The sequence below is a fragment of the Venustampulla echinocandica genome (genome assembly GCF_003357145.1).
Source record: "Venustampulla echinocandica strain BP 5553 chromosome Unknown scaffold_0, whole genome shotgun sequence".
Taxonomy (NCBI): domain Eukaryota; kingdom Fungi; phylum Ascomycota; class Leotiomycetes; order Helotiales; family Pleuroascaceae; genus Venustampulla; species Venustampulla echinocandica.
This window is the reverse complement of record NW_022474205.1, coordinates 4,333,859-4,361,715: the sequence shown is the minus strand read 5'-3', so window position 1 is coordinate 4,361,715 and position 27,857 is coordinate 4,333,859. Positions and strand designations below refer to the sequence as shown.

Here is a 27,857-nt window from a genome sequence, read left to right as displayed (position 1 = left end):
GCCCATGCCATGCCCGCCCCGAAGCAGCCTAGCAGCGCTCCCACCGCCCAGCGTCGCCTTCGCCCTCGACTACGACTACGACTACGACTACCGACCCCCCGACCTGCCGACCGCGCACCTGGCAAAACAGCGAACCCAGCACCACCAGCACCAGCACAAGCACCACCAGCAGCACGTTTGTGTGGGAGAGCAGTCCAACAGCCCGCCACTCTGAGCACGACAAAACTGATATTTTCAATTATTGCACCACAACACCACGACTTTCCATCAATTTCCGTGCTGGATCCATCTCCAGCAGACCCGTTAACCCCGGTTTCGCATCCGTTTTCTCGAAAAACGGATGTCGCGGTCGCTTTATTATGAGTGAGGTTGGGGCTGCCGACCGCTCCCGCCTTTTGCGATCAAAACGCACCGAACTCAGGTACATCAATTCTGTCACTTATATCGATCGAATGCGCGCGGAGCCGCGCATCGATGCATGCCATTTGCACATTGCTAACTTGGGTAGTGGAATTGTTACGTCGCGCAAGAGGAAGCTTCGCGAGTTCTTTGCGGTTTGCGACACCGAAGGACCGCTGCCCCAACTCACTGGCTTGAATCTCGACGCGCCCCCCGCCACCCCCGCTGAGGAGCGCTTCCTCGATGTCAGCGACATATTAAAGTACGTTGCATCTATCTGCGTATCGCGATTTCATTCGATAAAATGGTTGGTGAGGGTGCACGTCGTGTTGTTTTACTGACCCGGTGCCCTGTAGAGATCGCCTTTTTGACGAGTCGAACCTCCCTACGCGTCGACAATTACGCTCCAACACCCTGAAGCAAAAATCAAAATCCCCCTCCCGCAAACCCAGCCCGGATGGGCGCACCATCACGACGACGCGGAAGGCGAAAGCATCGCGCGATGGATCTAGGGTGAGGAAGAGCCGGGCCTCCACACCGGGTGCGAGGAGTGATGGAGGTCGAACCACGCCGGTAGTCGAGATCGATTCGAGTGCAAAGGCTCTGGCAGAGATGCAGACTCCGATGGAGAGATCGGCCTCGAAGGGCTCGCAAACCGAACTCCCTGCCGAATCATCTGTAGTGCTGGACGAAATTGTTGAGGAGACATTCGAGGAGGCAAAGCAACCCCAACCGGAAATGCCAGATACGGTCATGTCACCAAAGGACCTGGAGAGTGATCGAATTCGGGACGTGTTGGAGAGCGGACCTAATAGTCCAGGCGTTGACCCCAGGAAAGCGATGCCCATTTCCACGGATGATTCCGCACAGTTATTGGCGCCTGTTAATGGAATAACACCTCTTGATCCAAACCACAAGGCTGTAACAGCCCATCTCCCTCCAAAGGAAGTACAAGAACGACGCCTCAATGATGCGGAAAAGGCTCGCCATGAAAAGGAGAAAGCACGCGCAAGGCTGGCAATCAATGTCTCCCCGGATGGTGCCCGACCACCTGAACTTCTGTCTTCACCAGGTTCTACTGTCGGGGCACAGTCGGCTACAACACCCGCATTGCATGATGCTTCGACGGATACGAGCCCGGACAATGAGAGCTCCCGGTATGATGTGGACAGGCTTGAGAAAGCAGAGGAACCTCAGACGCCGCCCGAATTGAAACCCACCGCCAAGGAAGTTGCCGAAAAAGAGGAACACGACAGAATTCTCGATGCTCAGATTGAGATCGCGCGTGCTGACATTCTTGCCAGTAGTCCAACCGCTGCTGATAACCAGTTGCGGATGGAGGAGCATGCTGCATCACTAAATGCAGCAGATGAGCAGAGAGATGAGGCTCTAGGAGATGCGGAACCCGTGGTAGCCCATGAGACTACGGATATGCTCACCAAGGATGCGGCTGAGGTTGTACGGGATGTTGTTGAAGATACGGCTCCCGCTGCTGACACCCCGGCTGATGTCGACGTAGTTATGTCTGGGGTGGAGGTGCCTAGCGGGGAGCCCAATGAGCCAGAGGCCAAACAGCCAGAAGCTAAAGAGCCCGAGGTACCCGATTCAGACGCTGCAAGCCAGATGCCCGCCGAAGCTATAGAAGTCGATGCTACAACGGTCAAAGATTCGTTTGAGAGCAGTGAAGCCATTGAGAGTAAGACTTCAACTTCGCCGGCTGCCCCTGAGCAGATTGAAACAGTTGAAAAACCAGTCGTTGATTCGAACATCCCTTCCGATACCTTACCTACTTCCATGCCTCGAAAAGCGTCTTCCACACCTAGTGCAACTCCTACCGTGGAACGCATGACCACGAGAGTTTCCTCAGGTGCTATGAGGCACAAATCCGTGTCTGAGATTTTGGGAGAAATACCAAGACCAAATACCGCTTCTATTTCGGGCCGGAGCCTCGCAAAAGGTGCCACCGACTCTGCTTTGACTGAATATTCTACATCTCCATCACGAAGCTCAACACCACAGTCCCCAGGAGCTCGGATACGGACCCTGATTGACAAGGCAAAGGAACGAGAGCGAAGCAAACTCTCAACGGTGACTTTCTCTCGTCGTCCTCTTAAGCCAGGTTCAAATGATACGGCGTTGATGCCAGCCGGCTCCCAGGCCGCGAAAGCCCCAAAGGAGGATTATTTAAAGCCGCTTTTTATTGCTACCGCCACGACTGACAAGAGGGGTATCCCAGCTCTGGACAGCTTATTAGGCTCGGCTCACAAAACCATTACAACGTCTAATGCTTACGTCCCTATACTTGAAAGCCAAACAACAAAGGTTCTCAAGCGCATATACAACTTGCAGTCATCAAATAAATGGTCCCTGCGGCAACCTAAGCGCACCATTGAACCGAACAGACCCACCACACATTGGGATGTTCTGCTACAAGAAGCGAAATGGATGCGAACGGATTTTAGAGAGGAGCGGAAATGGAAGATGACTGTGGCTAGCAACTTGGCATCCGCTTGTGCAGAATGGGTTTCAGCCAGCCCCGAGGATCGTTTATTCCTCCAGGTCAAGGCTGCTCCACCAACGGAGTTACCTCTACCAGAAGACACTTCAAAAGACACCGAAAGGGGTAATTCTTCGAGTCAAGACGCTTCCCGTTTGACCCCTGACCTCATCCATTCAGGAGAAAACGACTCTTCACTAGATGATTTTGATGAGGAACCTCGCCTGGATCTTATGGAAACTGTGAACCCAACAGCAATATTTGGTCTGCAGGATGACGATGTGGTCTTCGCACTACGAAGATCACCGATGGCTGACAAGTTACTGGAGGAATTGCCAATGTATGGCGCCCCGCTTGTAGTTCCACAATCGGAGTTGCCGACTTCGGATCTTGATCCTGATCGCTTCTGGAGGAGACCTGCTCTTCCCTTAAGCAAATATGTCGAAGGCCGAATGGAACTGAAATCCGAGCCACCTCCAAAGAAGAGGAGCCGTTTCGAGTACGACGACGAAGAGGACGATGATGACGAGGTTGTTTTCGGGCAGCCTGGACATAAGCGGCCCATACTTCCACCAGAGCAGACCGATGTTGCATTGTTTAACCCGGAGCATAAACATATCCTAGACCGCATGCACTCATTGCATCAGTTCCGGCCCCCATCCGAATTTCCAATGCCGCTTCAGAGTTTCTTTGAGACTAGAGTTGCCTCACAATGGACCTGGGACGAAGACAACGAGCTCCAGACCCTCGTGCGGGAATACTCATATAACTGGTCGCTTATTTCAAGTATGCTGACAAGCAAGTCTATGTTTTCGTCCGGTGCGGAACGTCGCACACCTTGGGAATGCTTTGAGCGCTGGATTCACCTGGAGGGCTTGCCGCCTGACATGCAGAAGACTCACTATTTCCGGGCGTATACAACTCGCATCGAAGCAGCCAATCGAAATGTTACGGCTCAGGCTCAAGCTCACGCCCAAGCCACAGCACCCCAAGCCGGCGCAAATGGTCAAATTCAGCCGCCGCCAAAACGGCGGACGACTGGCAGCGTGAGGGTTGAGCGCCGCCGTAATCAAAAGCATCTAACCTTGGTTGATGCAATGAGAAAGCTCGCCAAGAAGCGTGAGACTAGTATCCAGAAGCAAGCCCAAGCTGCAGGCATGGCTGCGCTACGGAAGGCTAATGAGAACAACCATACTCCACAACGAGGCCCCATCCATACACCACAGGACTTCAGTCGCATCAAGCATGAGCGTGAAGAACAGCTCAGGGAACGAATGATGCTGATGCAACAGCGGCAGGAGGCTCAAAAACGGGTATGAGTGACCTCCACAGAAATTCCATCTAAATATTGCTTTCTTACTAATACCATTTAGGCACAGAGGAATGCTGCCCAAAATCCACAGCAAGGAGGAATTCCTCCCGGAGGACCTCAAGCGCGTGGTATGCCATCTGCCGGCGGCCCAATGGCGCCAAACGGAACGCCTAATGTACCTGGGCAAAATCTTACCGTACCTGGCCAAAACAGGCAGCCTCGTCCTATGCCCCAGATGGGCCAACCTATGCCTAATGGTTTGCGAGTACCTCAACTCCCGATGAATGGCATGTCACCTTCTCCGATGCAAGCGATGCAAGGCCAAATGCCAATGCCTAATCCAGCTGTCAGCGTCGGGCTTATCAACCAGGCAGCTCGCACGGCCGAAGAGCAGCGTGCGATGATTCAAATGCAGCAACAAGGAAAGCTCCCCGGACAATCCCCTCAAATCCACAATTCTCCTCCCCGCATGAATGGAATGCCGCAGCCGGGTTTCCAGATGCAAAATATGATGGCCTTCAACGCAAACGCAAATGGCATACCCACTCCCCCAATCAACGGTGTGGTCCCATCATCCAATCAAGGCCATGGCCAAGCGGGTTCTCCAAGGATAGGTCAGCAGCATCCACACTCCCAGGAATCTCAAAATACCCACATCGCTCGTCTGGAGGCACATTTTAAGAAACAATATCCGAATGCAACCCAGGATCAAATCATGGCTCTGATGACTGATGCTTTGAAGAGGAACGTGCAGAGCAAGCAAGGACTGGCACAGAGTGCAATGAATGCGGCGGCAGGTGCCGGAACCCCCATGGGTGGCATGAATGGACAAGGTCCGAGGATGCCAGTTGGAGTTGAAAGTAGTCCACAATTATACGCTCAAATGTTACGGCAACAGCAGGAGAATCAGCAGAAAGCAGAGCAGGCAAGGCAGGCAGCAAATATCATGGCGGTAGCTCAAGCTCAAAGTGGCGGGGTGACAAGCAATGGCCAACAGGGTCAGGGTCACGCACATAGAAATAGCTCGGGGAGCGTACAGAGTTCGAAGTAGGGGTTACTCGGGCGTAGCGGTGATATGATGGGAAGAGCGTGATATACATACTCTGGTGTGGCGTTTGGGTCATGCGGGGGGATTGCTGAAATGAATTACACGATAGAGTAGATTTACGCAGCTCAACCGTGAGTTGCAATGATAGCTGTCTTCTACAAGTGAAGAAGATAGACATTAAATACATAATAATTACCACTTGTTAAAACATTACTTGGTGCGCTTTGTGCAGACGCCCATTGTAATTATTTATCCGCTTTAGATATAGTAGACCCAAGCAAGGTACGCAAGTTAAGGGGGGAGGTAGCGCGTCATGTGACTGTGGAGACCTTTAAACCTTGAAATTTAAGGCACACTATGCATCGCAAAGGCGCCGAAAGTTGACTCTTCGACTTGCCTTAACGCTCAACTGGCTATCACTCACAAATCCTCTTCCACACCCTCCGACCTCCCAAAACACACCCTCTCAATGACCCCATCAAAAGCGGAACCCGCACCAGGGTCGTCCGGCCCAAAACTCGCAATAAAAGGGTTTTCCCTATCCGCGAAATCAAGCGCAAAACCCAAACCGCCACCCTCAAGTTCTCTAGGCAAGCGCCCGCGGTCGACGTTCCAAGACCACTACAACGATGATAGTGGAAGTGATTTGGAGGGCGATTCCGGCCGTGGCAGACACGAGGTCGTAACTGGCTTCGCGGAGGGCGGTGCGATTTCTCGGAGGGATGAACAAAGGAAGGAGCCTGTGGATTTGGTGATTCCTAAGATTGCGAATAGGGATTGGAGGGGGGAGATCAAGGCTAAGAAGGGGAAGAAGAATTTATTGCCGCCAGAAGTACAGAGGCAAATGGAGGATGATGCTAGGAGGAGGAATGGTGGAGAGGGAGTGAAGACCGAGGGCGTGGATGTTGTTAATTCTAAGGACGGCGAGATCAAGTGGGGTCTTACTGTGAGGAAACGGGAAGTTAAGGTTGAGGCAAACGAAGAGGTTCCTCGATCCGCTGAGGAGGCTGCTGAGAGACCTGGGGAGGTTGCGAAAACGGATCAAGCTGCCGAAGCAACGGAGGAGAAGCCGAAAACTGCGGATGAAGAAGCCCTCGCTGCATTATTAGGAAATAGGGACGAGAAGAAGGGCCCCGATCTCGTTATTCCAGTCGCCACCTCCACCGTAGAGGAGCCACTCTCAGAAGCAGACGCATACCGACGCGCCATCGCCGCCGCGCCCGATGCCTCCACCCTCGAAGACTATGAACGCGTGCCTGTGGAGGAATTCGGGGCTGCACTGTTACGCGGCATGGGCTGGAAGGGCGAGAAGAAGGGACAAGTGAGGGATGTTAAGCGGAGACAGAATTTACTTGGGCTTGGAGCTAAGGAGTTGAAAGATGCGGAGGAATTAGGAGCCTGGGTGCAGAAAAGCGATACTAAGAGGCTTAAGGAGAGGAGGGGCGGTGGTGCTGAGAGGGAGAGGCGGCCGAAGGTTTCGGAGTATAAGAGCGAGAAGGAGAGGAGGGATGAAAGGAGGGAGGAGAGGGGTGGTGGGGGGTATAGAGGGGAGAGGGAGCGAGAGCGAGAGCGGGATTATAGAGAGAGGGATAGGAGGAGGTAGTCATATTGTTTGGATTGTGGTTGATAGGCTGCAAAGCGTCGTATCGTAGTGCACGAGAGACGCAAAATTGAGCATATAGAAGAGAATTGTCATGATTATGAATATAGATGCCGGGTATATGAGAGTATTTCCATGCAGAGCTCTCGACATATAGTGTTTATAGCAGCATGCCAAGTGGGGATTGTCTACTCGTGCTGTTTGCATATACTATTTCGAATAGGAGGACATTAACTCCGATGAAAGCAAGCCCTTGAACTATCTTATATTATCCCCGTCCCGGATCCGACCCCATCAGGTCGTTACCGCCTCGCTAATTTCGTCGCGATCCGCTCTTTGTTTCCACGCCTCCACCGAATGAATCCACCGCTGCACGGCTCTGCAACGAGTCTGCAGTGCAACGAAGTACACGCTGCTCGAATCCCAAGGAGAACTCACGTGGACGTAACCCTCCCAATTCCATTGCACGAATAGGACGCAAGCACCTGCACCAGATTGGGCGAAATTGAAGTTTTGTTGCACGCCGGACTTCCTCGCTCTCGCTCTCGTGTTCGGCAGTGGCGTCGGTACGTCGGCAGCTCCGTATATCTCGTTCATCGTTCATCGTTCATCGTTCATCGTTCGTGATATTTAACCGCTGTGTTGCGGTGGGGTCGGCTGCGCGAGAATGCTTGTCTATGGGGCCATATGCACCGCATCGCTCCCAGTACGAAGTATATCAGCCCCACGTCTATATGCGCGCATTAGGAACGAGTCAGGGAGGACGTGGATCGATATACGGATCTAGCATCGTCGTATTTTCGTATTTTCGTATTTACGTATATACGTAGATCTACGTCGTCGCTGTGGGGTTTATGAAGGGTGCAAGGGGCTTGGCGGGTTCTCTTGCTGGCTCGCTTTGGACATCTCATGCTCTTCACGTTTAGTAAAATACGTCGGAACGAGAACGAGATTTTGCGATGTGCAACAAAATGTGAATAGCAGAGACGGTGTAGGGGTGGTATTTATATTTATTGGTCTAGTTAAAGGCGCTATTGCTGCTGTTCAGTAAGTGGCTGCATATTTGTACATGGCGGCTGGTTGCCATCTCGTTGCTTTTTGGGTTCGATCTACTATTTTGTATGAACGACAGTAGTCGATTGTGGAAGATCCCGTGGTTCAAGCGATGGGGATGGATACCGAAGACTGAGGTAGTTCCTTGGGACTTGGATTCTACATTTGTGGTATGCACTCTACATTTGGGTTCGCAGTCGAATGACCCGAGAGCGCTCGCTATATTCATCACATATCAGTATCACAGTCGAGCAAGATTCCTGCAGCAGTGTTTTTATGAATTATTCCGTAACCCCTAATATTCTAAAAGCAAGCATGACCTGTATGTTTCCCTCCTGCAATCGAGAGATGAACCTGTTGGTAGCCCACTGGCTCAGCTCAATTCTGCACGCAAGACAAAAGAAAAAGCAGCTTGCCGTTAGAGGAGTGAGCGGACATTCTGTACCGTCACCAAGTGCGCCCCATTGAGCACTAAGCCGTCCTCCACTCGACCTCTTTCGTGCTTTAACGCTCGGAACCCACATGGCAAGTGGTCGAAGTCTCGGACGACGCCTTGGATGAAGCCTCGGAACCCATGGGAACGTAGTCTGCAGACCGCATTACCATGATCTCGTAAACACCACTTCTCTTGGTCGGTGCTTCAAGGTCATCGAACTCATCCTCCAGTGATCCAGCTGTGACCTGCCCTAGATTGGTGGTATCGCCACGCAGAGTAGCTTCGATGCCGGGGAAATCTGACGATCGTCTACCGCGTCCAACACGTCCAAGAGGTCCAACAGCTGCCGACACGTTCGGGTCCCTGAGTACCATGATGTCTCCGTTTCTCAACATTGTCAGATACTGCTGGGTTGTGATGCCTGTTCCTTCGAAGCCAAAAGGCGAGACGCCTTGGTCGTTAACGCCGATTCCCTGGTTGCTCCGGACCATCTTTCCTGTATCCGGATCCGGAAAGTCGAAATACACGTTCAAGCCGAGGAGAACGATTGGCATAGTGGGGTCACCAATGTTGCAATTGGCCTTGATTACTTCAACCCAACGTTTGTCGCCTTTGATGCTGGCCCATGCCTCTTAGGTGTATGTCAGCATAAATCACCATCATGTATATCGATCTGAACCTACCCTTCATAATTTCATCAAGACCCATGGACTCAAGCTCTTTAGCGACGCCGGTACCTCTCATAAATGGCTGATCGCCCTCAAGAATACGAATGCATGCAGCTTAGGTAGGTATGTATGTTAGTATATGACCGGCGTCACGGCGATCTTGACTTACCTTTCAGTAGCTCATGGAGATTCACTGTCTGAGGCGCCATGTTGAATGACAGTTTCAGCCGTTCACGCTTGGCTTTGGTTCGACGCGTTGTGGTGAAAGAAGAGGCACAGATCTATCAACAGGTTATGAGCTTATGTCGTTGTGTGTTAAGTTACAGTTGGTTGGGGAGAAGAGATGTTACCTGGAGCTTGAGATGTAGTCTTACGGACTAGTCTTTCACGGTATCCTGTCCGCCAAAGCAAGTGATATAAGGTGTTGTCGTAGGAGAAAGGAAGCGAGGAGAGGAGAGAGGAAGCGAGATATTTAAGGACGTCGAACGCGATTCTGGCCATCGAAAAGCTGCCGCTTTTGACACCGCCTGTATCCAAGGCAACAAACGCACCTTTGGCAAATTTTCCCAGTGGTTTCTATACCGCCCTTATATTCGACGAGTGTTGAAGAATGATCCAATCATTAGATATAAGGGCGGCATGTTGTAGCCTGCATATGTCTCCTAGTTTTCATTGATTTGATTCACTGATTTGAGCAAGAATGCAAATACTTCCTGGCAGCCAATATGGCCACAACATGTCCTAGACATAGCCTCAATGCCGGAGTCAGAAACAAACAGTTGCCTCTGTAGTCTAGAATGCTTGCAATGTATTAAAACGGCCTCCGGGCGCTGTCTGGCACAAGCCAGTGTCCTAGCAATCATGCTAAAGTTAGACCTCTCAACTCATCCTAGAAATGGACAGGTACAAGTACGGATTCAATTTGTTACTTAGTTGCACAATGTCATCAGATGTTATACTAGAGCGGCCATTTTAATTTAATAACACAATACTATAAATCAGGGGAAAGGAACTTATTTTTGAAGAGTGATAGAGGCATTCCCCGGGGATTTGAAAAGGGCATTGACATTTTCCAGTGAATCCCATGGGGACAAAGATATTCTTGCACCAGGGGATGTGTAAAACCTGATGATTCCTCTCTTTGTTGTAAGCGACGATGTTACATTAGAAGCCTAATGCTAAGTATACCAAAGCAAGGTGGCAGCTTCTACGGAAAATCGTGTACCCAGGTAGCCACGATGAGTGGTTTTAAGCAAAGTGACCCTTCTATACAATGGGAATTATTTCAAAAATGCTATTCAAATTAGCCATCTCCTAGTTTGGTTTAGCCAAGTTGACTATTCAAATCATGACTGTATCATAGAATTCAACAAGCCCCAGTGGCAGATTTATAGGGTCTAACACATTGGCTCATATTTTGATATGTTGCGGATCACGAAGGGTTTCGCTATCTACTCTGGCTAGTCGGAATATGTTTGAAGCTTTTTGTTGGAGTATCCAATCTATTAATGCTCAGATGGATCAATACATTACTGCAAAATATTCTCATTTTATTGCTTATTTTATAGATGTTCGACTAAGTAAATCCCCAAGTGTCTTTGAAATTGCCAGCTACCCAGCTACCCAGAGTTATTGATTTATCGGTTGATTTGAAATGCCACAGTTTAAAGCGCCCTACCGGCACAGTAGCCCTTGATCACTTTTTGCTCCGTCCAGAGGAACCATCACTCCTAGTTTTTGGAGGTTATAAATCAGACCAACTATAGAGCAGAAACCGCTAGACCTCGCTTTTAATCTTCGACCGTTTGGCCCCAACATATTACTCCTTCGGTGTCGTTCATGGAGACCTCAACAAGTCTAATTTCATTGTTACTACTGACGGTCCTCGATACGGGCAAGGAGATCTCGAGAGATGACTTCTCACGCTTAAAACAAGATGAGCTTAATGGACTTTGAATAAGCTCTCTGTAACAACGAAAATTGGGGGAAACCTTAACTAGAATTGGAGCTGTGAATATTATTTGATCCTGAATAAACGAGAGGAAAGGCATGAAAGATCAAGAGTGCTAGGTTATATTTGTGAGTAGGAGCCCGTGAGACAATCCAGTGCTCTAGTTTGATAGGCCTCAATTAGCAAAGACACTTAAATATCCTAGGAGTAATAGAACATGAATTAAATTACGGATAAAATGAACAGGATAATCTAATCTTATAAATAAGGAATCAGATACTAGAATTTGAAGACTATTCTGCAGACTTGGGTCCGAGTACTTGGTTACAAACATCAATGGATGAACCGTAGGTGCAAAATGTGTAGCGAGCTGGAAGCAAAAAGGGGGGTTTGAAATAACCAAATGAGGTGCGCTGGTGCTACCAAAAGAAAACCAAGGAATTCAATCATACCACGATCGACAATCGTTAGACTTGCCGATCGTAATTACCATAGCTTGAACACGAGGGCAAAAAAAAGGAAGGAAAAAAAGAAAGGTGAAAAATCACCAAAAAGTAATAACCGACAGAGGCAGGATTTGAACCTGCGCGGCCGAAACCATACGCTTACGTGAAGAAATTCGAGGCGTACCCATTAACCACTCTGGCACTCTGCCTTTTTATTGAAGAAATTTCGCTTAATGAAATATATGTGTGGGATAAGCTTAACCGAGCTAAATGCGGAGTCCAACTGACAAGCTGATAGGTTAGATGAATTGTAATTGGCTAGAAAGTAAAGATCTCGGAAGAAGCCGCAATCTTTTTATTTATCGGATAGTTGACCTGCTAGGTACCTCACCTCAGTAGCTTTTTACTAGGTAGCTAAAGATATCCAGATAGTTTGGTTTTCAGCTGTGGCGAGGTTGCCAAGGGCGAATTTAGGTGGACTGTAGCAGGAGGTATTAATGACGCATGACTAGACCGTGTGATTAAAGCAATGGAATATAAGGAAACAATGAAAAGGAAGATAGTTGAGATACATGCACTTATTGAATACGATAGGGGCTATACTTTGTAAAAAATGAAGCATCCTCAAGAAGACTAAATATGTTCAACATCAATTTGAATATCTGGAAACCACTAGCGGTTCCCTCACTACGAATATAATACACCACCGTACTCATCGTGTCCTCATGCACCTCATTACAGTCAAAGGGCCTTATTAATCTGCCCGTTTCCCGGGAACTACTAATCAGGCGTCAAAAGTCGCTCAGCCAAGCACGCGCCCGGCAACCGCAGCTCCACTCTTATCTTTTGTCTGGGTCTTCTTCAGTTGTCTGCCCATCTGGATCTCACCCAACAATGCTGAGGGTCGAGCAGCCCCAGCTGGAGCACCTGCATTGGCGGCAGGCATTGGGGGCGGTGGAGGAGCAGGGCCACCGAAAGGAGGCATTGGCGGTGGAGGGGGCCCTGGGGCCATGTTTGGCATGGGAGGGGGAGGGGGAGCTCCGCCCTGGGGCATAGGTGGTGGTGGTGGGGGTGCTGAAGGAGAGTCTCTGGCTGGGGCGGGGCTGGTTGGTGTAGATCCGGGGCCACCAGCCGACAGAGGACGTGGAGGAGCCATGGTGCCAAAGAGAATAGATGCAAGTTGGCGAGCGTTGCCCGCACCAGGACCCTCTTCATCAGAGGAATCATCCTCGTTATCGGAGCCCACTACGGACCATTCATCCTCTTCTGGGCGGACACGAGAGGGCCTGTTGCCGGTAGGCTGCGTCACAATAGGCTCTGGCAACTTCGCAGGTTCCTGAGGTAGTCGGTGGAATGGGTTATTGGACTGAGAGGAGGACGGGGTTCCCTCAGTTCCAGCTTGTGCAAGTTTCTTCAAGAATGGGTTCCTCGTCTCCGTATCTGTTGGTGGGGTTGTAACCGGGAGGGTAGTTGTTGTGGCCTGTGGAGGGGCTGGTGGCACAACAACGGGCACTGGTGGAGGTGGAGGCGATAGCTCCTTTCTCTCCAGCTCCTGGCTACCTAGGGTTGGTGTCGAAGCTTGTGGTGTTACTTGTTCCGGACCTTCGTCATCTGATGAATCCTCGTCATCGATGGCCTCCAACTGGCGCTGCAACTCTCTCTCCCGGGCCTGTGCAGCTTCGATCTCCGCACGCTGAGCAGCCAACCTGGCTTCCTTCGCCTTTGCCTCAGCTTGGGCGGCTCTCTTTCTTCGCTTCTCCTCTTCTTTCTTAATCTTACCAGCCTGGACCTGCTCCTCAAGGGCTTTCAACCGGGCTTGAGATTCTTCACGCTCTCTAGCAAGCTCGGCCTCCTGGACCTTGGCATCATCCCTATTGGGGTTAGCATGTTGAAAGATATGTAGGATCTGGTTACTTACTCAAGATCCTGCGTGGCAAGAATTTGTGCTTTCTGCTCTTCTAGTACCCGTTGCTCCTCTGCAGCCTTACGCTCACTTGCATCGCTCCTGGCTGCTTTCCGGGAAGGTGGTGGCGGCGGCCTTTTCGCAGCTGCAGCTGGCGGAGGAGGTGGAACACCTTGCTCTTCATTGATCCTAGCTTGCCTCTCACCCTCGCGTCTAGCATCTTCTTCTTCGGCCTGACGTAATTTAGCTGCCCGTTCATTCTTCTCACGTTCCAGTCTCTGTTGAGTAGTTTCGCCAGGCTTGGATGGTGCTTTGATTCCAAGTTTCGCGAGACGCTCAGCCATGCGCTGCTCAGCCTGTTGTTTGATATACGTAGCTCGCTCTTCAGCGGTTTGGTACTGCGAATATGTCCCACCAGAAGCTGGTGCTGCTGTAGGCTTGGGAGGAGGCGCTTCGTTTCTGAGGGAGCTTGCTGGACTCTCACGACGTGATGAATCTGCCCGAGGCGAATCGCGAGTATTACGCCGGTCCTCCGTTCTGATCCTTGCAGCTCTGCTAGATCTCTGGAGGTCAAATATGAAATCTTTGACCTCATCTTCCACGCCAAGTCCATCTTCCCATCTCCGCCTCTCGTGCTCGCTTGTTGAGTCCTCGCCACCTTCTTTAAGGTTATCCTCCAATCCCCGAGCAAATTCACGTACGCTATCTTCAACATCTTTAACCATCCGTTCATTGTTTTCTTTCTCGTTTCTTATTCGGGTATTCTCCTCTTCCAAGCGTTTCGGGGCAGCATGGTCATCATCATTTGTCTCGATTTTCCTGCCAGTGAGAGCAGCGGTGCGTTGTTGCATCATTGCTTTTGCTCTTGCCTTTAGGCGATCTGACTCGGTGACAGCCCCGCCGGGACCCGTCCCAACAACGCTTGAGGCGCTTCCTGGATGAGCTTTTGCGTCCTTAAGCCGGAACAACTCTAGTCGAGAATCAGCAATGCTGCGTTCCGTTCTGCGGACTTGGGACGCGAGCTCAGGAAGCTTGTCAGTCAGGGTTTGCAACTGTCGTTTGAGAGCACGTGTTTCAGCACCAGAATCGACGTTACGCAGAGCTGCATCTGGATGGCTATCGATGTCCTCCTGAATACGACGAATACGATGGTATAAGTCCTCGGCTTCGCGGCGATCCCGCCGATCAAGGGCGTCATCCTCCTCGGCAGCATTCTCGTCCTTGAAGTCAATTGCATCAAGGAGTATTTGTTTCTCTCGGATTTTCTTCCTCAGTTGGTCGAGCGATAATTCGTCATTTGAGGTTGTGGAGGATGGGGATGAGGGGCGTGGGGAACTGGTGCCACCTAGCCTCCGCCGAGCGCTAGATTTATATCCAACATCATCATCATTGTTCTTGAAAACTGTGGCATCTTTTCGCCCGGCGCGTGCCGTGCCCGAGTCGCCTCTGAATGAATGGTTCTTGAGATAGCTAACTCCAGTTTTCTGTGGCAATAGAGTTGCACCAGAGTTTTTGCGGAAGTCTGATTCCTGATGGAGGAGAGATTTAACGGCACCGATCGAGTCGTTGAAATTCCGCGTAGATGGCGGCACAAGCTCGGGGGGCAATTGAGCTGGTAGGGGATAATTATTTAGCTTTCGATAAATCAAATGCATAGCAACCGCAAATTCATCCATATTAAGTCGGCCTTTGTTGCCATTGTCGGCCAGTGTCCAGACACGCTCCAGATCTGGCTTGTCCAGACCGCTTTGCCCGAAAACTTCAATCGCAACATCACCACTCATGAAACCTTTGTTGAGGCCATCCCAGGCCTTGAATATAGAATCATATCTTTGCTTCTCATCTTTTGTAACAGCCCAAGGGATTACGGCATTGCCTTGCAATCCAGATGTGGTAAAAGAACCTTGTTCGCGTCCTTGCTGGGGCATCATTCTTGACTGTAGCAAATCAATATTAGGTAGGCCGCTCGCAGGAGCATTCACCAAGCCCCACTGCCCCGGTCTGCCAGTAGGTTGGGTGTTCAGCGGTGCAGCCATGCCTCCCATTCCGGTCTGAGAGGGGGAAAGACCTTGATTCTGATTGAACCCAGTAGGCATGGGAGGCATGGGAGGGCGTGGACCCGTATATCCAGAAGCCGACAAATTCGACATGTTCTGGAATCCGGTCGGGTTAGCCTGTAGGCCGCCTTGTTGATTTTGGTTGAAGCCAGTTTGCATTGGTTGCTGCCCCTGAAACCCCCCCGAAAAGGAGTTTTGTTGCCCAGGGAATCCCGTCATCTGCTGGGTCAAAAGAGTCGAGTTCGATTGCATTGGTTGAGGTTGTTGAATTGTAGGCGGTGATGCAGCATTTGTTCTAACATTGAAGTCTGGAGCATTTGTCTGGGGCGCAGATTCGGGTCCATCATCAGCCACCCCAAAGTTAATTATGTCCACCATACTGGATACTTCATTCTTTATGTTGTCTGGGAGGACAGAGGGCAACTGCTTGCCAACAAGTTTTAGATTGCACAGGTACATGGCCAGCGCAAATTCGGGGAAATGTAGCTGGCCCGATCTTGTAGTATCTGCCAAAGACCTAGCATCAATATCAGCATGCTACTCTAGACACCAAATCAATATTGCCAAACCCACCATATTTGGGACAGCGAATTGCCATCGAGCTTAGATCGGAGCAACAAATCTCGGGATTTGTCGCCAGAAATTGTGATCCCGTCTCCAACCGCGGATTTGAACAGAGTCTCAAACTTCGCCTGGTCCTGCACAGTAATGAAAGAGAGCCTTATACTTGGAATCTTTGTGCCAGTCTTCGCTTTTGACGCCCGGCGTCCTCTAGCCGAACCTGTGGACGGTGCTGCCTTGAAGCTGTCGGCCATCTGAGCAAATCCCGTCGGTTGCGCATTCTGGACTGGCGCAGATTGAGGCTGTTGGCTTTGATTCTGGAACTGCTGAGGAATCTGCGGCATCGGGGGGGCTCCAGTCTGGAAGTTTTGCTGTTGCGGAGCTTGAGCATTGTTGAAAGGGGATGGGTTCTGCTGCCCAGGAAAGCCGGTCTGCTGCTGTTGCAACTGCTGAGGCTGGAATCCGGTCGGCTGACTTTGCATGGGATACCCCGTGAAATTTGGCTGCAATGGAGCTGCTCCATAGCCTGTTGGATTGCTGTTGAGATAGCCAGCTTGAGGTTGCTGTTGCTGCTGTTGCGGCTGCTGAGGCTGTTGAAATGAACCATACTGCGGCGCTCCGGCAGGCCGACCACTCTGTCCTCCCAGGTACGAATTCGACCCGGAGAACATGGTCGGGTTTGTCTCTGTGTGTTAAAAAACCTCGATGTGAAAAGATGCGAATAGATGGACGTGATGGAAACAGGTTATTGTCGGTGCTGGTGCTGTAACGCGTGGATACGGCAGAATGATGACGCTAAACCAATACCAGGCTTTAGCGAAGTGAGGCTTTGGTGGTCGAGGCGGTCCCTATTTAGAAATCCGGGGTGTTAAGTCGTTAAAAAGAGGAACGTGAATGAACGATATATTTAAAGTTTGCTCATTTATTAAAGGCAAAGTTATGAACCCAATATCTAATTTTTGACGCCGGTGGCTAAAAGTGCCCACGCGTCGGCACCGCTTTTCCATAACAAGTCCATAACAGCTACATGAACAGACCCTCGTTCTCAAGCAATCCGCAATTGAACATATTTGCAAGGCTACTTATATCTCGCTTTAAGCGCTTCATGTACCAATCCTACATATATTAGTATCATCTCCCCACCAAGCAATCCAATAGCCCAACACATCTCACGCCATGATTTGTCTGGCACCTATCCAGCTTCTACTGCACATTCTTTGGGAAGGCGGCCTTGCCAGCGGCCTTGCTTGCATTAAGTGCGCTGGAAAGGGCGAACTGGGTTGGGATGCCATCAGCACGGTGAGTGGAGTTCATGTTCTTCACAAGAGTGATTTGATAACATGTTGCGCCACCTTGACGAGAGATGATCGTGGAGTAAGCAAGGAAGAACTCCCAAATCTACAATGATTAGCAGCGGAACGACTGAATTGGCGCAGTGGAGTGAACTTACTCTATACCATCTGGTGCCATATTTGGCAACAACCTTCTCGTGGTTGCCGAGCCAATTGCGGTACCATCTCCAGAGCGTCGCTGAGTAATGAACACCAATAGTATCGATGCTCTTGACTTCGAAACCAGCAGCTTCCAACGAGCCAATGTAGAAGCCCAGAGGTGTGGAGGCATCCGCACCGGGGAAGATATACTTGTTCATGAAAAGCCCCCACATGAGATCCTCATATTGCCAAGGTTTTCTCAAACCAGCGACTTGGATAAAGAAGACACCATCATCATTCAGCATCTCATAGACTTGTCTCATGAAGCCAGTCAAGTGCCGAATGCCGACGTGCTCTGCCATCTCAAGGCAGGTGATCTTGTCATAATTGCCCTCGGGAATAGGAATGTCACGGTAATCCATGCAGAGGATTTTGCTTTGCTCTTCGGGGATGCCAACTTTTCTAAGCCCATTGTTACCCCAGGCTGTCTGGTTGCGGCCAAGTGTAACACCGGTAGCTTTGGCACCGTAGTTGACACTGGCAAACTTGGTAAGTGTACCCCAACCACAACCAATGTCCAACAGATTCTCGCCAGGTTGAAGATCGATCTTTTCGCAGACGACAGCGAGCTTGTTGTCTTGAAGCTCCTCAAGAGTTTCTTCCTTGTTGACATCGGAAATGATGCCAGATGTGTAGATCATACGTGGCCCGAGGAACCATCCATAAAAGTCATCACCGCGATCGTAATGGTCGCGTACTTGTTCCTCATCTGCGGCCAGTTAATTAGAGAGGCCACGTATCCAAGAAGACGCACACGTACCTTGCGAGCGGGTGTGCATGATAACTTCTGGTGCAAAGCTAAAAAAGATGAATTTGAACAAGCTGAGGGTGAAGGTAAAGCTGGCCCAGTCATGTCTGTACTCCAGGGCCTCCAAACAATCCCCATTGAAATCAACTTCGCCACCGAAGTACATGTTATGGAATGTCTCCATTGGAATCTTGTTCCTTCCGCTGTACTTAAGTCTATCGGCTTCGTTTTTGAATGTAAGGTAGTGTTCAACTGGGCGTCCTGGTAATTTAGCCTTCTCGTTCTTGCGAGGACTGAACATCGACGACAAGGTAAAGAAAGCCATTAGGATCGGCACTGTCGTGATGAGGCCAAAAAAGATGGAGGTCTTTAGACCCCCACCCATTTTCCATGCCATGTATGTTGGTACGATTGCGATGATGGCGATGAGAGCAACATTGGAGAAGCTATCGGCGCCCGCACCATCAGCAGGGAGAGGAGCATTCTTGATCGATGGATACTAAAAAGAGTCAGACAATTGGATTGATACGACGGACAATATGTAACATATGATGGCGTAAGGGATCGGGATGTGGTGACTTACAGATGTTGTCCTCACACCACAAGGTTCGGGAGTCTGAAAAGTAGCAGCAGGAGCTTTCGGAGTCTCAATGAACTCGAATTGGCTCTCTATGCCACTGGGGCCGGGCGGTTTTGACGACATTATCGGCCTCTCCTCAATTGAACTCGGAATAGGAGTTTTTGAGGGTTCAAGCGGTGAATCTTAAGGACAGGTCAAAAGAAGTCCACGAATATTCTCGCCGTGTTTTGTGTTTCGCCCAGGCGGTCAAATGAGCTTAGCTCCCTGAGCTCGGGCCAGGAACAAGGACCCGCTTCCCCTGCTTCCCCCCTCCGGTGTTTGCCCATGTCACGTGGCAAAACACACGGTGACCAGGAAAGATCAACAATAATAACTATTAAACGTCACTACTTAGTCTCTTCAAAGCTGGTCCTACCCTCTTCTTACCTTGAAGTGTCTCCCAATACTTCAAGCAAAATATAGGCCTCCAGATATCCTAAATTCGACATTCAAGCTTCAACGACAACCTCTAACACGTGATATCAACATGGCTTCCGCGAGCCCCTATCCTGAGCTCTTGCCAGGGTTGTGAAGTAAGCACTTTAAATTCAAATGCTCACTTCTATATGTTATCATCCACTTACTAACTCGAATTACTGCTATCTAGAAGCATGGGGAAATCCGCCAAACGTAAACCCGACCCTATACTTCGCGTGGGATTTCATGTTGCGGTCCAAATACTAGCTGAACGAGTACAAAAACCACTAAGCTGGGAAAGCTCTGCAGCATCCGGAGTAATTCAAAGGCGGCATGGGTTAGTGACGTATTTCCTGAGAAGACCTATATTCTAGTCAAGAATTGCCCTCCTAGGGTCACATGGTACAGGAAAAGGCTTGCTTCAGGATGTCTACGGTCGCACGATGATAGTTAATCTGCTTGTCAGTACTTCGTAATGATACTACAGATAAGACTGCCATGTTGACTGGCCACAATGGGTCCCGTCGTGGACTTCGGCCAGGACGTCAAGGATGCTGTCAAAGAGATTGGCGACGCGTGTCCTACTCAGCATCTGACGCGGCTGGTTTGGGCCCGTAGTCGCCTCAAGCCTGCTTCTGCAAAGGGGCTCGGGAAGTGTTCCCTTTGCTATTGCTTCATCTTCGCACTCTCGTAGGACTTCTAGAAAGATCCTAAGCCGTGAAAGATAGGTAGTGAAGAAGCGAGCTAGCTCGCTTTCCCAGCCGCCCGGGAATGCTAATAATAGCCACCACGGCGGGTTGCAAGTGAATCGGTGGTGGTTGAGTAAGTTTGCTTGGGAAGGTCGTTAGGAGGATAGTTTCCTAACGCAACCAAATCATTCATATTAAAGGTCGGCGCCCGTCTGTTGATGGACCACAGTCCAGATTCGTCCTGAGTGATGGCTCCAATGCGGGAGAACTGAACTGGCATTTCGATAACTCAATCAATATTCCCGCCAATCCACGATGAGCTCTTCTCAATATCGAATTTACTAATATTCGGGTCCAACATATCTCTTCCGTCTTAGCCGATGGAGCGGTGCGATATTGTGATAGAGGCTTCCCCTCAACGGAAGTTATGACAATGTAAAGGGACCACTGCGTAATTGCCAGTTCCCAGGACCGTGGGATAAAGTACCTAGGTTGGTATTCAGGTGTTGTGAGAGATGAATTTTATAGTTGAGACCGCTATGTCAACCTTCTTTTTAGGAAAAAGCTAACCTCGCCGTGTGTAGCGAACCGAACAATTGCGTCGAGAGCCTTTCTTCGAATTGCACTCTGTAGTAGCGGTTGTAGGAAGCCATCGCAAGATCCCTAGTCCCAACTTCTTTGCTCGGTCGGTGGGCAAGCGCGCTGGCCAATTTATCCGGAGAATTCTTTTCTAGATATCTGAACTATACTATGTACCTAGGTACATAATGTTATTATGCTCCGTTGGAAGACTGCCACAGTCCATGATTGCACTCGGGTTGTGCTTGCAAAAGCTTGTAGCACAAGTACCTACCTTAGGCCTAAAGTGGTGACTGGTACAATGAAGCCGGGAGCTGCAGAATCTGGCAAAGTGCCAGTAGGACGATAGTGCTGTAGCGCTAACTAGGCAAGTACATTGAGGAGTGTACGTCTGTACATGAAGACTGTGGTTGAGTACAAGTGGATGTTCACAGCGAACAAGTGAACACCACCAATACTTGTACTTCGTAGTTCCTCTTGCTTACTAATCCGTGGTTCCACGAGGCTGAAGGAGTGAAGGGCGGAACAGTTGGTCTGTGTGGTCCACCGTAAATTTATTTTTTCGCCGAAGAACCTCGAGTGGGAAAACATCACTCACTTCCCACCTGTGAAACTTCCAAAACACACCGCTCACTGCTACTTCTCCCCAAAATCAAAATTCAATCTCGAATTTTGATAACTGGTCAATTGGCTTACAGATATTGCCACCTCCAATATCCGCCATGGACGAGATTACGGTCCAGTCGACCGGGCAGGGCCAAGTGCAAGTGTACTTCACCACCACATCTCCTGACATAGAGCTTCCAGAGGAGAAACGTCAGCTGCGTGTTCCTACTTGTAAGTAGAATATACTCCCGGAGATCCGGAGTTTTTGGTAGTGCAAATCTCTAACTTTTCACAGCCGTTCGAAGATATGGCCTCTCGCAAATCCTCAATTCGGAGTCTATGCTCGATACTTCTGCGCCCATTCCATTCGATTTTTTAATTAACGGCACGTTCCTCCGCACTACTCTCGACGAGTACCTGATTGCACAAGGACTTTCCGCCGAAACTACCTTGACTTTGCAGTATGTGCGAAGTTTAATACCACCGCTCTACGAAGCCAGCTTTGAACACGATGACTGGGTCAGTTGCGTGGACGTCCTCTCGGCAAGCTCGATAGCGGGGACTTGGAATGGCAACGAAGTGTCTGCGGGACAGGAGCGCGTACTATCCGGCTCATATGACGGGTTATTGCGAATTTGGAATAAATCTGGACAGACAATTGCGACTTCAACCTCGGCAAGTGGTGGTGGACATACATCGAGTATCAAATCGGCAAAATTCGTTTCTCCTACGCAAATTGCATCTTCGGGTCTGGACCGCACGATTCGGGTATGGAAGTACGCGGAAGCTGCAGATGGGTTTTCTGGTGAGCTCAGGCCAAGTCTAGAGCTTTATGGACACAAGGGAAGCATAGACTCAATCGATGTCCACGGCCCGTCACACCGTGTCCTTTCCGCATCGTCGGACGGTACCGTTGGCTTGTGGACAACGCAAAAATCCCTAGCACCAGCTGCTTCGTCTTCTCTTATCATGTCTGCTCCAATCGCGAAACGAAGGAAACTTACGACCCAGACCTCAACCCCGCAGCGGGGTCCCTTATCCCTTATTTCCTCCCATACAGCGCCAGTCACGGCCGCAATCTTCAACCCTCTAGATTCAACTGTGGCATATTCAGCATCCCAAGATCATACCATCCGTACAATCGACCTTACGACATCGGCCGTGGTCGATACCCGGACAACGTCGCATCCGCTACTGTCTCTCACTGCGCTACCTGGCATAAGCACCCAATTACTCGCCGCAGGCACAAGCGCCCGGCATATCACTCTTTTAGATCCTCGAATATCCGCATTATCGACACAAATCTTAACACTCCGTGGACACACGAACAAAATTGTATCATTATCTCCAGATCCAGAAAGCAATTACGGACTTGTATCAGGAAGTCATGACGGCACGTGCCGCGTTTGGGATCTGAGGAGTACAAGACAAGGCACGAAGGATGAAGGAGGCGGATTGGTTGGCGAGGCCGTCTATGTAGTTGAGAGAGAAACTGAAAAAGGAGGGTCAAGACGGCCGGTGGCCGGAGAAGGTATTAAGGTATTCGGAGTTGCTTGGGATAAGGAGGTTGGAATCGTCAGCGGAGGGGAAGATAAGAGGGTACAAATAAATATGGGGAGAGGAGTGACTCGGGCTGATAGTTCGTAGCCTGTGATGAATATATCGTTTGATACCCAAATTCTCCTGGCTCTATGTGAGCTGTACATATCCATCCATCCCTCCGCATTACTGTTACATTTTGTGAAAACAAGGTCAATCTCAAATTTCTAGGCTCATTTGATTTTATGACAGTTTCACCTACCGGTGGGTCCAGGATTTGACGTATAAAAGCCGACCTCCTTTCCAGGAACCTTTCTAAACCACTAACAATGCAATGTTGGAATCATCGCCGCTATGCCGCCGTCCTGGTGTGTCTGTCATGTACTGTCTTGTCTTTGTAACAATTTCAATAACGCCATAGTACTATTCTTGTAATAGATAATTAATACCTAGTCTGTGAAATTCTTTGCTTATATATCAAGTTTAAGTAAAAACCTATTATTGTCAAGTTAGTGGTAGTTTGTTAAGTGTGGGTGGGGCCTGTTATTTAAATGCTGTACTGTTATTTTCACTAATTCTGTGTATTTATTCAAGGAGTAATTAGATGCCCACCTTTCATTCTGCACTCCTTTGTCATATCATTCACGATCAAGCTTGTCCCTCAATCAATTTCGCTGGAACAACTTCTGGCCAGGGTGGGGGAGGNGTCATGGTGATAGTGGTTTGAAGCTAAGTAGGGAAATTTTACAGGGAGACTATTCTAGAGGCATAACACTAGGACTAGGTAGGGTTTGGACAGGCTGCCTCATGTCGCTTGCCACTGGCCCCCCTATCTTGTTGAGCAACTCGCCATTTCTGGGGCTTGTTCGTTTGATAGGACGCACAGATATCGGATCAGTCAACTTGGCTTCCAAAGCATAGGTATTTCATCAATTTAATATTGTGTAGCATGTGCGTCTTCCTAGCACATTCGGGGCCTACGGCTCATACCTAGTTTGAGTTAAAAAGTGCCATATTCAACAAAATCACTCAGACCCATCCCCGTCACTCATTTCAGCATCTCCCTCATCAGAGCCATCGCTGTCTTCGTCATCCTCCTCACCTTCACCCGCTTCAAGGCCATAGCTCTCGTGGAAGCTAGATAGGGGTTGCGTCTGCGTCTTGAACCCCATGTCTGTGAAGTCCTTCACAAGTCCCTGATATCAAATGTCAGTACCTATCGTAGCACAACTACTCGGATTAAGACCGGTTTGATACATACCTCTTCCATGATTGGTGCACACGTAACCACTATATTCGACTTTCCAGGCACAAAGATCGGCATCAGAACATCCTTCATGACCGCCCTGATCTGGTCCACAGTGATAGCTCTGACCTGCTTCAGCATTTTCTGGTTATAGTCGTCTGCGACGCCTCGAACCACACCGTCAACAAAGTGAAATTGCCCCGCAGCTGCCATTGTCGGTTGCTCATCCGCAAATCCGGTGACAATCTGGCTCACAGCGCCCTCAAGAGCATATTGCTCAAATTTCGCAGTGCCGTCGATATAAGACTCCAAAACCGCTTTGGTAGCTGCGAACGCTCTATACGCATCGGGTGATCGGTATATGCTAAGCTGCACAAAGCCCCCATCTATATCCCTTCTGAAGCTTGCACCATATGCAAGCCCTGTTCCGCGGACAGCGGTCCAGACTGGACCTTCAACCGCATCGAGGAAGGATAGTGCCACCATGAGGGCAGGAAGTATGGGGTCAGTGTATGAGTTTGGCCCCTTTTCGGAGGCTAATAGGAACGAGGAGTCGATGGTTGCCATTGGGACTATGACTGCACCGTAGTTGCCTGGGGTTTCCCCATCGGGACTAAGCCGTTGGTCGAGTTTAACAAGGGGTGAAAGAGGCTTTGTAGTACCTAGATTCGCGATGAGGGGCTTCCATGCGTCAACTGGATTAGGAAGCGACTCTATATTAGCAATAACTAGCGTCCGCATGTTCTCGAAAGCGAAGAGCGATTTGCGCAGTGCCTCAAGCCAAGAAATCACCAACTTGGGGTTTTTCATGAGGAGTGACCTAAGTCTCTTCATATAGATCGCCTTGACTAACGTCCCTCTTGCTTTGACGTTCGACTCATTATCTAAGTGGATCATAGAATCCACGGCATACATCATGCTGTTGCCACTGCGCTTAGATTCCGGGATGTCGGCAAGAATCTTCGCAATGCCTGCTGTAAGCCGGGTCTCGTCGAAGATACTGTCGAACATCAATGCCCGAATCCACTCAATCGCAGCGGCATACTTCTCAGGCTCGACCTGAAACTGAATTACGAGGCCCTCAGCATCGCTGACACGGCCTCCGCCATTCATTGAGTAACTAATGGTATCTTGTTCTAATTGTGTGACAACCTCTTCGAACCCTACTTGCTTTCCATCGCGCATAATTGGGGTGTTGAAGAAATTATCAATGAACAATGGAAGCAATGGCCGGTGTTCCGTCGCAATCTGGGAGGTCCCTAAGAGGATGGTAATGTGCACGAAGTTGGTTGGCACATGCTCAAATTGGACGAAGAGTGGGACGTCGGGGTTTGGTTTTCCAATAATGTCCTGGATATTATTCGACGGCGTGCCTAAATCTCTTGCAAGGCCAGATCTCGCGGTTTTTGATTCGATGAAATGAATAGATTCAACACTAGGCACAGGCCATTTCTGAAGAAGTGAAGTTGGAATTTCAATGTCGTTCTTTGCGATGGCAGCCTTTAGTTGTTCAGTTAGCTTCGCTAAACCTTCGGGCCCTAATTCTTCTTTTCTTGCTGCAATGCGTTTCTCCTCGGTCTCGGTAATCTTCTTGGCCATTTCTTTCGATGGAGTACCAAGGAGTGAGATATGAGGGGCATCGGATATCCATTTCCTCAAAAACTCCCTCCATTGTCCATCGGTCCACTTCTCCAGAAGAGTGTACTCCGCGAGGGTGGACATGTCTTTCAGTGTCGAGCCGTCCCTTTTCCCGAAGAGGAAATCATTGATGATCGCCCCGACATAGAAGCCTCCAGAGCTTTCGGCTTGAAATTTGATCCGTCTGCGTTCTCTCTTGACACAATCCAACATATAACTCATATCAAGGGGGTTAGAAGCGACGTCTTTGAGAATTTCGAATAATCGCTGCTCGACATGGGCCAACTTCTCGGTCGCAACACCGGACGGCTGAAGCCAGATAATCGAGTTCGGCCTCCAATCGACCTGGTGGATTACAGAGCTAGCGAGGGCTTCTTTCTCCACCATAATATTCTCCAGAACAGAGACTGAAGAACCGGCAAGGTAGGTGAGAAGGACGTTCAAAGCTGCCGTGTCAACAGGATTATTGCAGTTGGGGCCTAAAAAGGCGATTGAGATTTCTCCAGTAGATTCGTCTTCCTCGGGGAATTCAATAGGCTCTACAATCGTTTGTTTTAGCACTGGTGGTTGCGGGGATTCAACCCATGGACTGCTGAAGTTAGGAAAGTTCTATATGTGGAAAAAGGGACCTACCGCTTGAAAGGAGTATCTGGCGATGGGATGTCATTAAGAATACCGTCCTCAAATTCATCCAGTATCTGGAGAAGGTTTTCTTGGTCTACTTCGCCTACAAGTACCAAGCACAAGTTCTTGGGCTGATACATTTCCTTGTGAAACTCCCGGATTCGGTCCGCTGTTAGAACCCTTAAATTTTCCATCAAGCCTCCTGTCTCATACCGGAAACCAACATTCTCCGGATATAGCAGGCGCCGAGCCCTAATGTCCATAATCTCACCGCCATTGTTCTGAACGCCTTGCATCTCGGAATAAACCACACCGGCGTCATTGCCGTCACCGTCAATATGATGTACTTCTGTATAACAGGCTTCATCTGTTAATGTCGGAAGGATGACGTGTTCCAGATAAACGGGGAGGATTTGAGCGAACCCTTCCCAGCCTGCAGTATCCAGAGTGTAGGCAGTATGGTCAGTTGCAGTCCAGGCATTGGTATTCGAATACGCTCGCGAAGCAAGTTTATCCAGAAGCCCCTTATACTGATAGCTTTTGGAACCCATAAAGATCAGATGCTCTAGAGTGTGGGGAGAACCGGAATCGTCAAAGATCTCAGTGGCTAGAGTGAAATACCCTTCGACCTTAGGCCCTTTCTGGTCTGCAACGACAACATGCATTCCAGTTCGCTCAGATACATACTGAGAGATAGATACAGGTGCATACTCCGTTTGGAAGCGCTGAACTGTCCGGAAATGGGTTTTCTTGGTCTGGTTAGACATGGTGGGCAACAGATGTGCTGTATGGCTGTAAAAGAACTTTGACTTCTTTAATGCTGAAAAGAATCGAGGCCTAGGGAGAAGTTTCGATAGTATTAGTGGATAGGTACTTGTACATTACATATTAACTATACACAAGATAGATAGAATAAACAGCGAACAGTGCAATTCCATCAGAATGGATTGGGGACACCGCACGAGTGAAATCATCACGTGATTAACAGGAGGGTTATTCATTCTGTGCTGACAGGGCCGGGCGAGGGCAAAGAAGGATATGGGCGTACCATTTGGGATATACCACTTGGTACAAAAGCATAGCGAGGATCCCGACCACAATAGCGGGCGAAATAAACCGACGGATCGACGGAAACCCGGCCATGGTGCGGATTCTGATTCTAGAAGAGCGTCACCGCTCAAAGCGAGAAGTGATGAACATTAAGAGAGTGGGATGATGACAGCGAGGATATGATGAGGATAGTAGTTGGAATAATATAGATAAGGGTGGTAGTAATAGTAGAAATGATATGGGTAACCACGACGGAGAAGAATGTTGTCGTGTATTATAAATGTAAGACTGCAGCTTCCATATACATACCTCAAGGTAGAAACCGAGGCAGATTGTAGCCTCGCGAAGGATCCAGGGATCTTCAGCTTTCTGGTTACACAAGAAAATAGGGAAGGCCACAGCTAAAGCCGTTCACGGTGGATGAGCGGGTGCCAGGCAGATAGTACTAGCAGTTGAGATGTTTTCAAAAGCCGGAGACGTATGAAGTTCCTAGTAACAAACGGTGGACAGGTGAAGATGCGGGCCAACACACACACAGCCTTTCTGATTAACAGTGTCTGCGCTGCGCTACGCGAAAACTTCAGTCAGCGTCACCAGATCACGTGCCGCATAGACGTCCGTTCTCGCGCAAGGCGGGCAGCTACCCTTGGCACCTTAGGTAAGCAGTATAGCTGTTTG

General features: G+C 49.5%; 7 protein-coding genes across 7 annotated transcripts; 3 read left to right on the top strand and 4 right to left on the bottom strand.

Moving 5' to 3' along the window:
* Positions 1-9: 9 nt before the first annotated feature.
* BP5553_01358 (uncharacterized protein) lies at positions 10-5,259 on the top strand (the record flags this gene model as incomplete). Its single annotated transcript, XM_032009981.1, has 4 exons — positions 10-179; positions 296-661; positions 756-4,209; positions 4,270-5,259. 4 exons carry the CDS (start codon positions 10-12, stop codon positions 5,257-5,259), a joined length of 4,980 nt encoding a protein of 1,659 aa, XP_031874035.1.
* A 466-nt stretch (positions 5,260-5,725) lies between these two features.
* On the top strand, positions 5,726-6,859 carry BP5553_01357 (Uncharacterized protein; the record flags this gene model as incomplete). Its single annotated transcript, XM_032009980.1, has 1 exon — positions 5,726-6,859. One exon carries the CDS (start codon positions 5,726-5,728, stop codon positions 6,857-6,859), a length of 1,134 nt encoding a protein of 377 aa, XP_031874034.1.
* Positions 6,860-8,413: 1,554 nt separating this feature from the next.
* BP5553_01356 (uncharacterized protein) lies at positions 8,414-9,222 on the bottom strand (the record flags this gene model as incomplete). The annotated part of the gene is made up of 3 exons (XM_032009979.1): positions 8,414-8,976; positions 9,029-9,127; positions 9,183-9,222. 3 exons carry the CDS (start codon positions 9,220-9,222, stop codon positions 8,414-8,416), a joined length of 702 nt encoding a protein of 233 aa, XP_031874033.1.
* Positions 9,223-12,212: 2,990 nt separating this feature from the next.
* On the bottom strand, positions 12,213-16,602 carry BP5553_01355 (Uncharacterized protein; the record flags this gene model as incomplete). The annotated part of the gene is made up of 3 exons (XM_032009978.1): positions 12,213-13,281; positions 13,329-15,887; positions 15,944-16,602. 3 exons carry the CDS (start codon positions 16,600-16,602, stop codon positions 12,213-12,215), a joined length of 4,287 nt encoding a protein of 1,428 aa, XP_031874032.1.
* Positions 16,603-17,134: 532 nt separating this feature from the next.
* Positions 17,135-18,875, bottom strand: BP5553_01354 (Uncharacterized protein; the record flags this gene model as incomplete). The annotated part of the gene is made up of 4 exons (XM_032009977.1): positions 17,135-17,329; positions 17,382-18,133; positions 18,185-18,671; positions 18,756-18,875. The coding sequence occupies 4 exons, from the start codon at positions 18,873-18,875 to the stop codon at positions 17,135-17,137; spliced, it is 1,554 nt and encodes a 517-aa protein (XP_031874031.1).
* A 2,323-nt stretch (positions 18,876-21,198) lies between these two features.
* On the top strand, positions 21,199-22,729 carry BP5553_01353 (Ribosome biogenesis protein YTM1; the record flags this gene model as incomplete). The annotated part of the gene is made up of 2 exons (XM_032009976.1): positions 21,199-21,313; positions 21,378-22,729. The coding sequence occupies 2 exons, from the start codon at positions 21,199-21,201 to the stop codon at positions 22,727-22,729; spliced, it is 1,467 nt and encodes a 488-aa protein (XP_031874030.1).
* Positions 22,730-23,646: 917 nt separating this feature from the next.
* Positions 23,647-26,896, bottom strand: BP5553_01352 (Zinc metalloprotease-like protein; the record flags this gene model as incomplete). The annotated part of the gene is made up of 3 exons (XM_032009975.1): positions 23,647-23,817; positions 23,883-26,094; positions 26,139-26,896. 3 exons carry the CDS (start codon positions 26,894-26,896, stop codon positions 23,647-23,649), a joined length of 3,141 nt encoding a protein of 1,046 aa, XP_031874029.1.
* Positions 26,897-27,857: the final 961 nt, after the last annotated feature.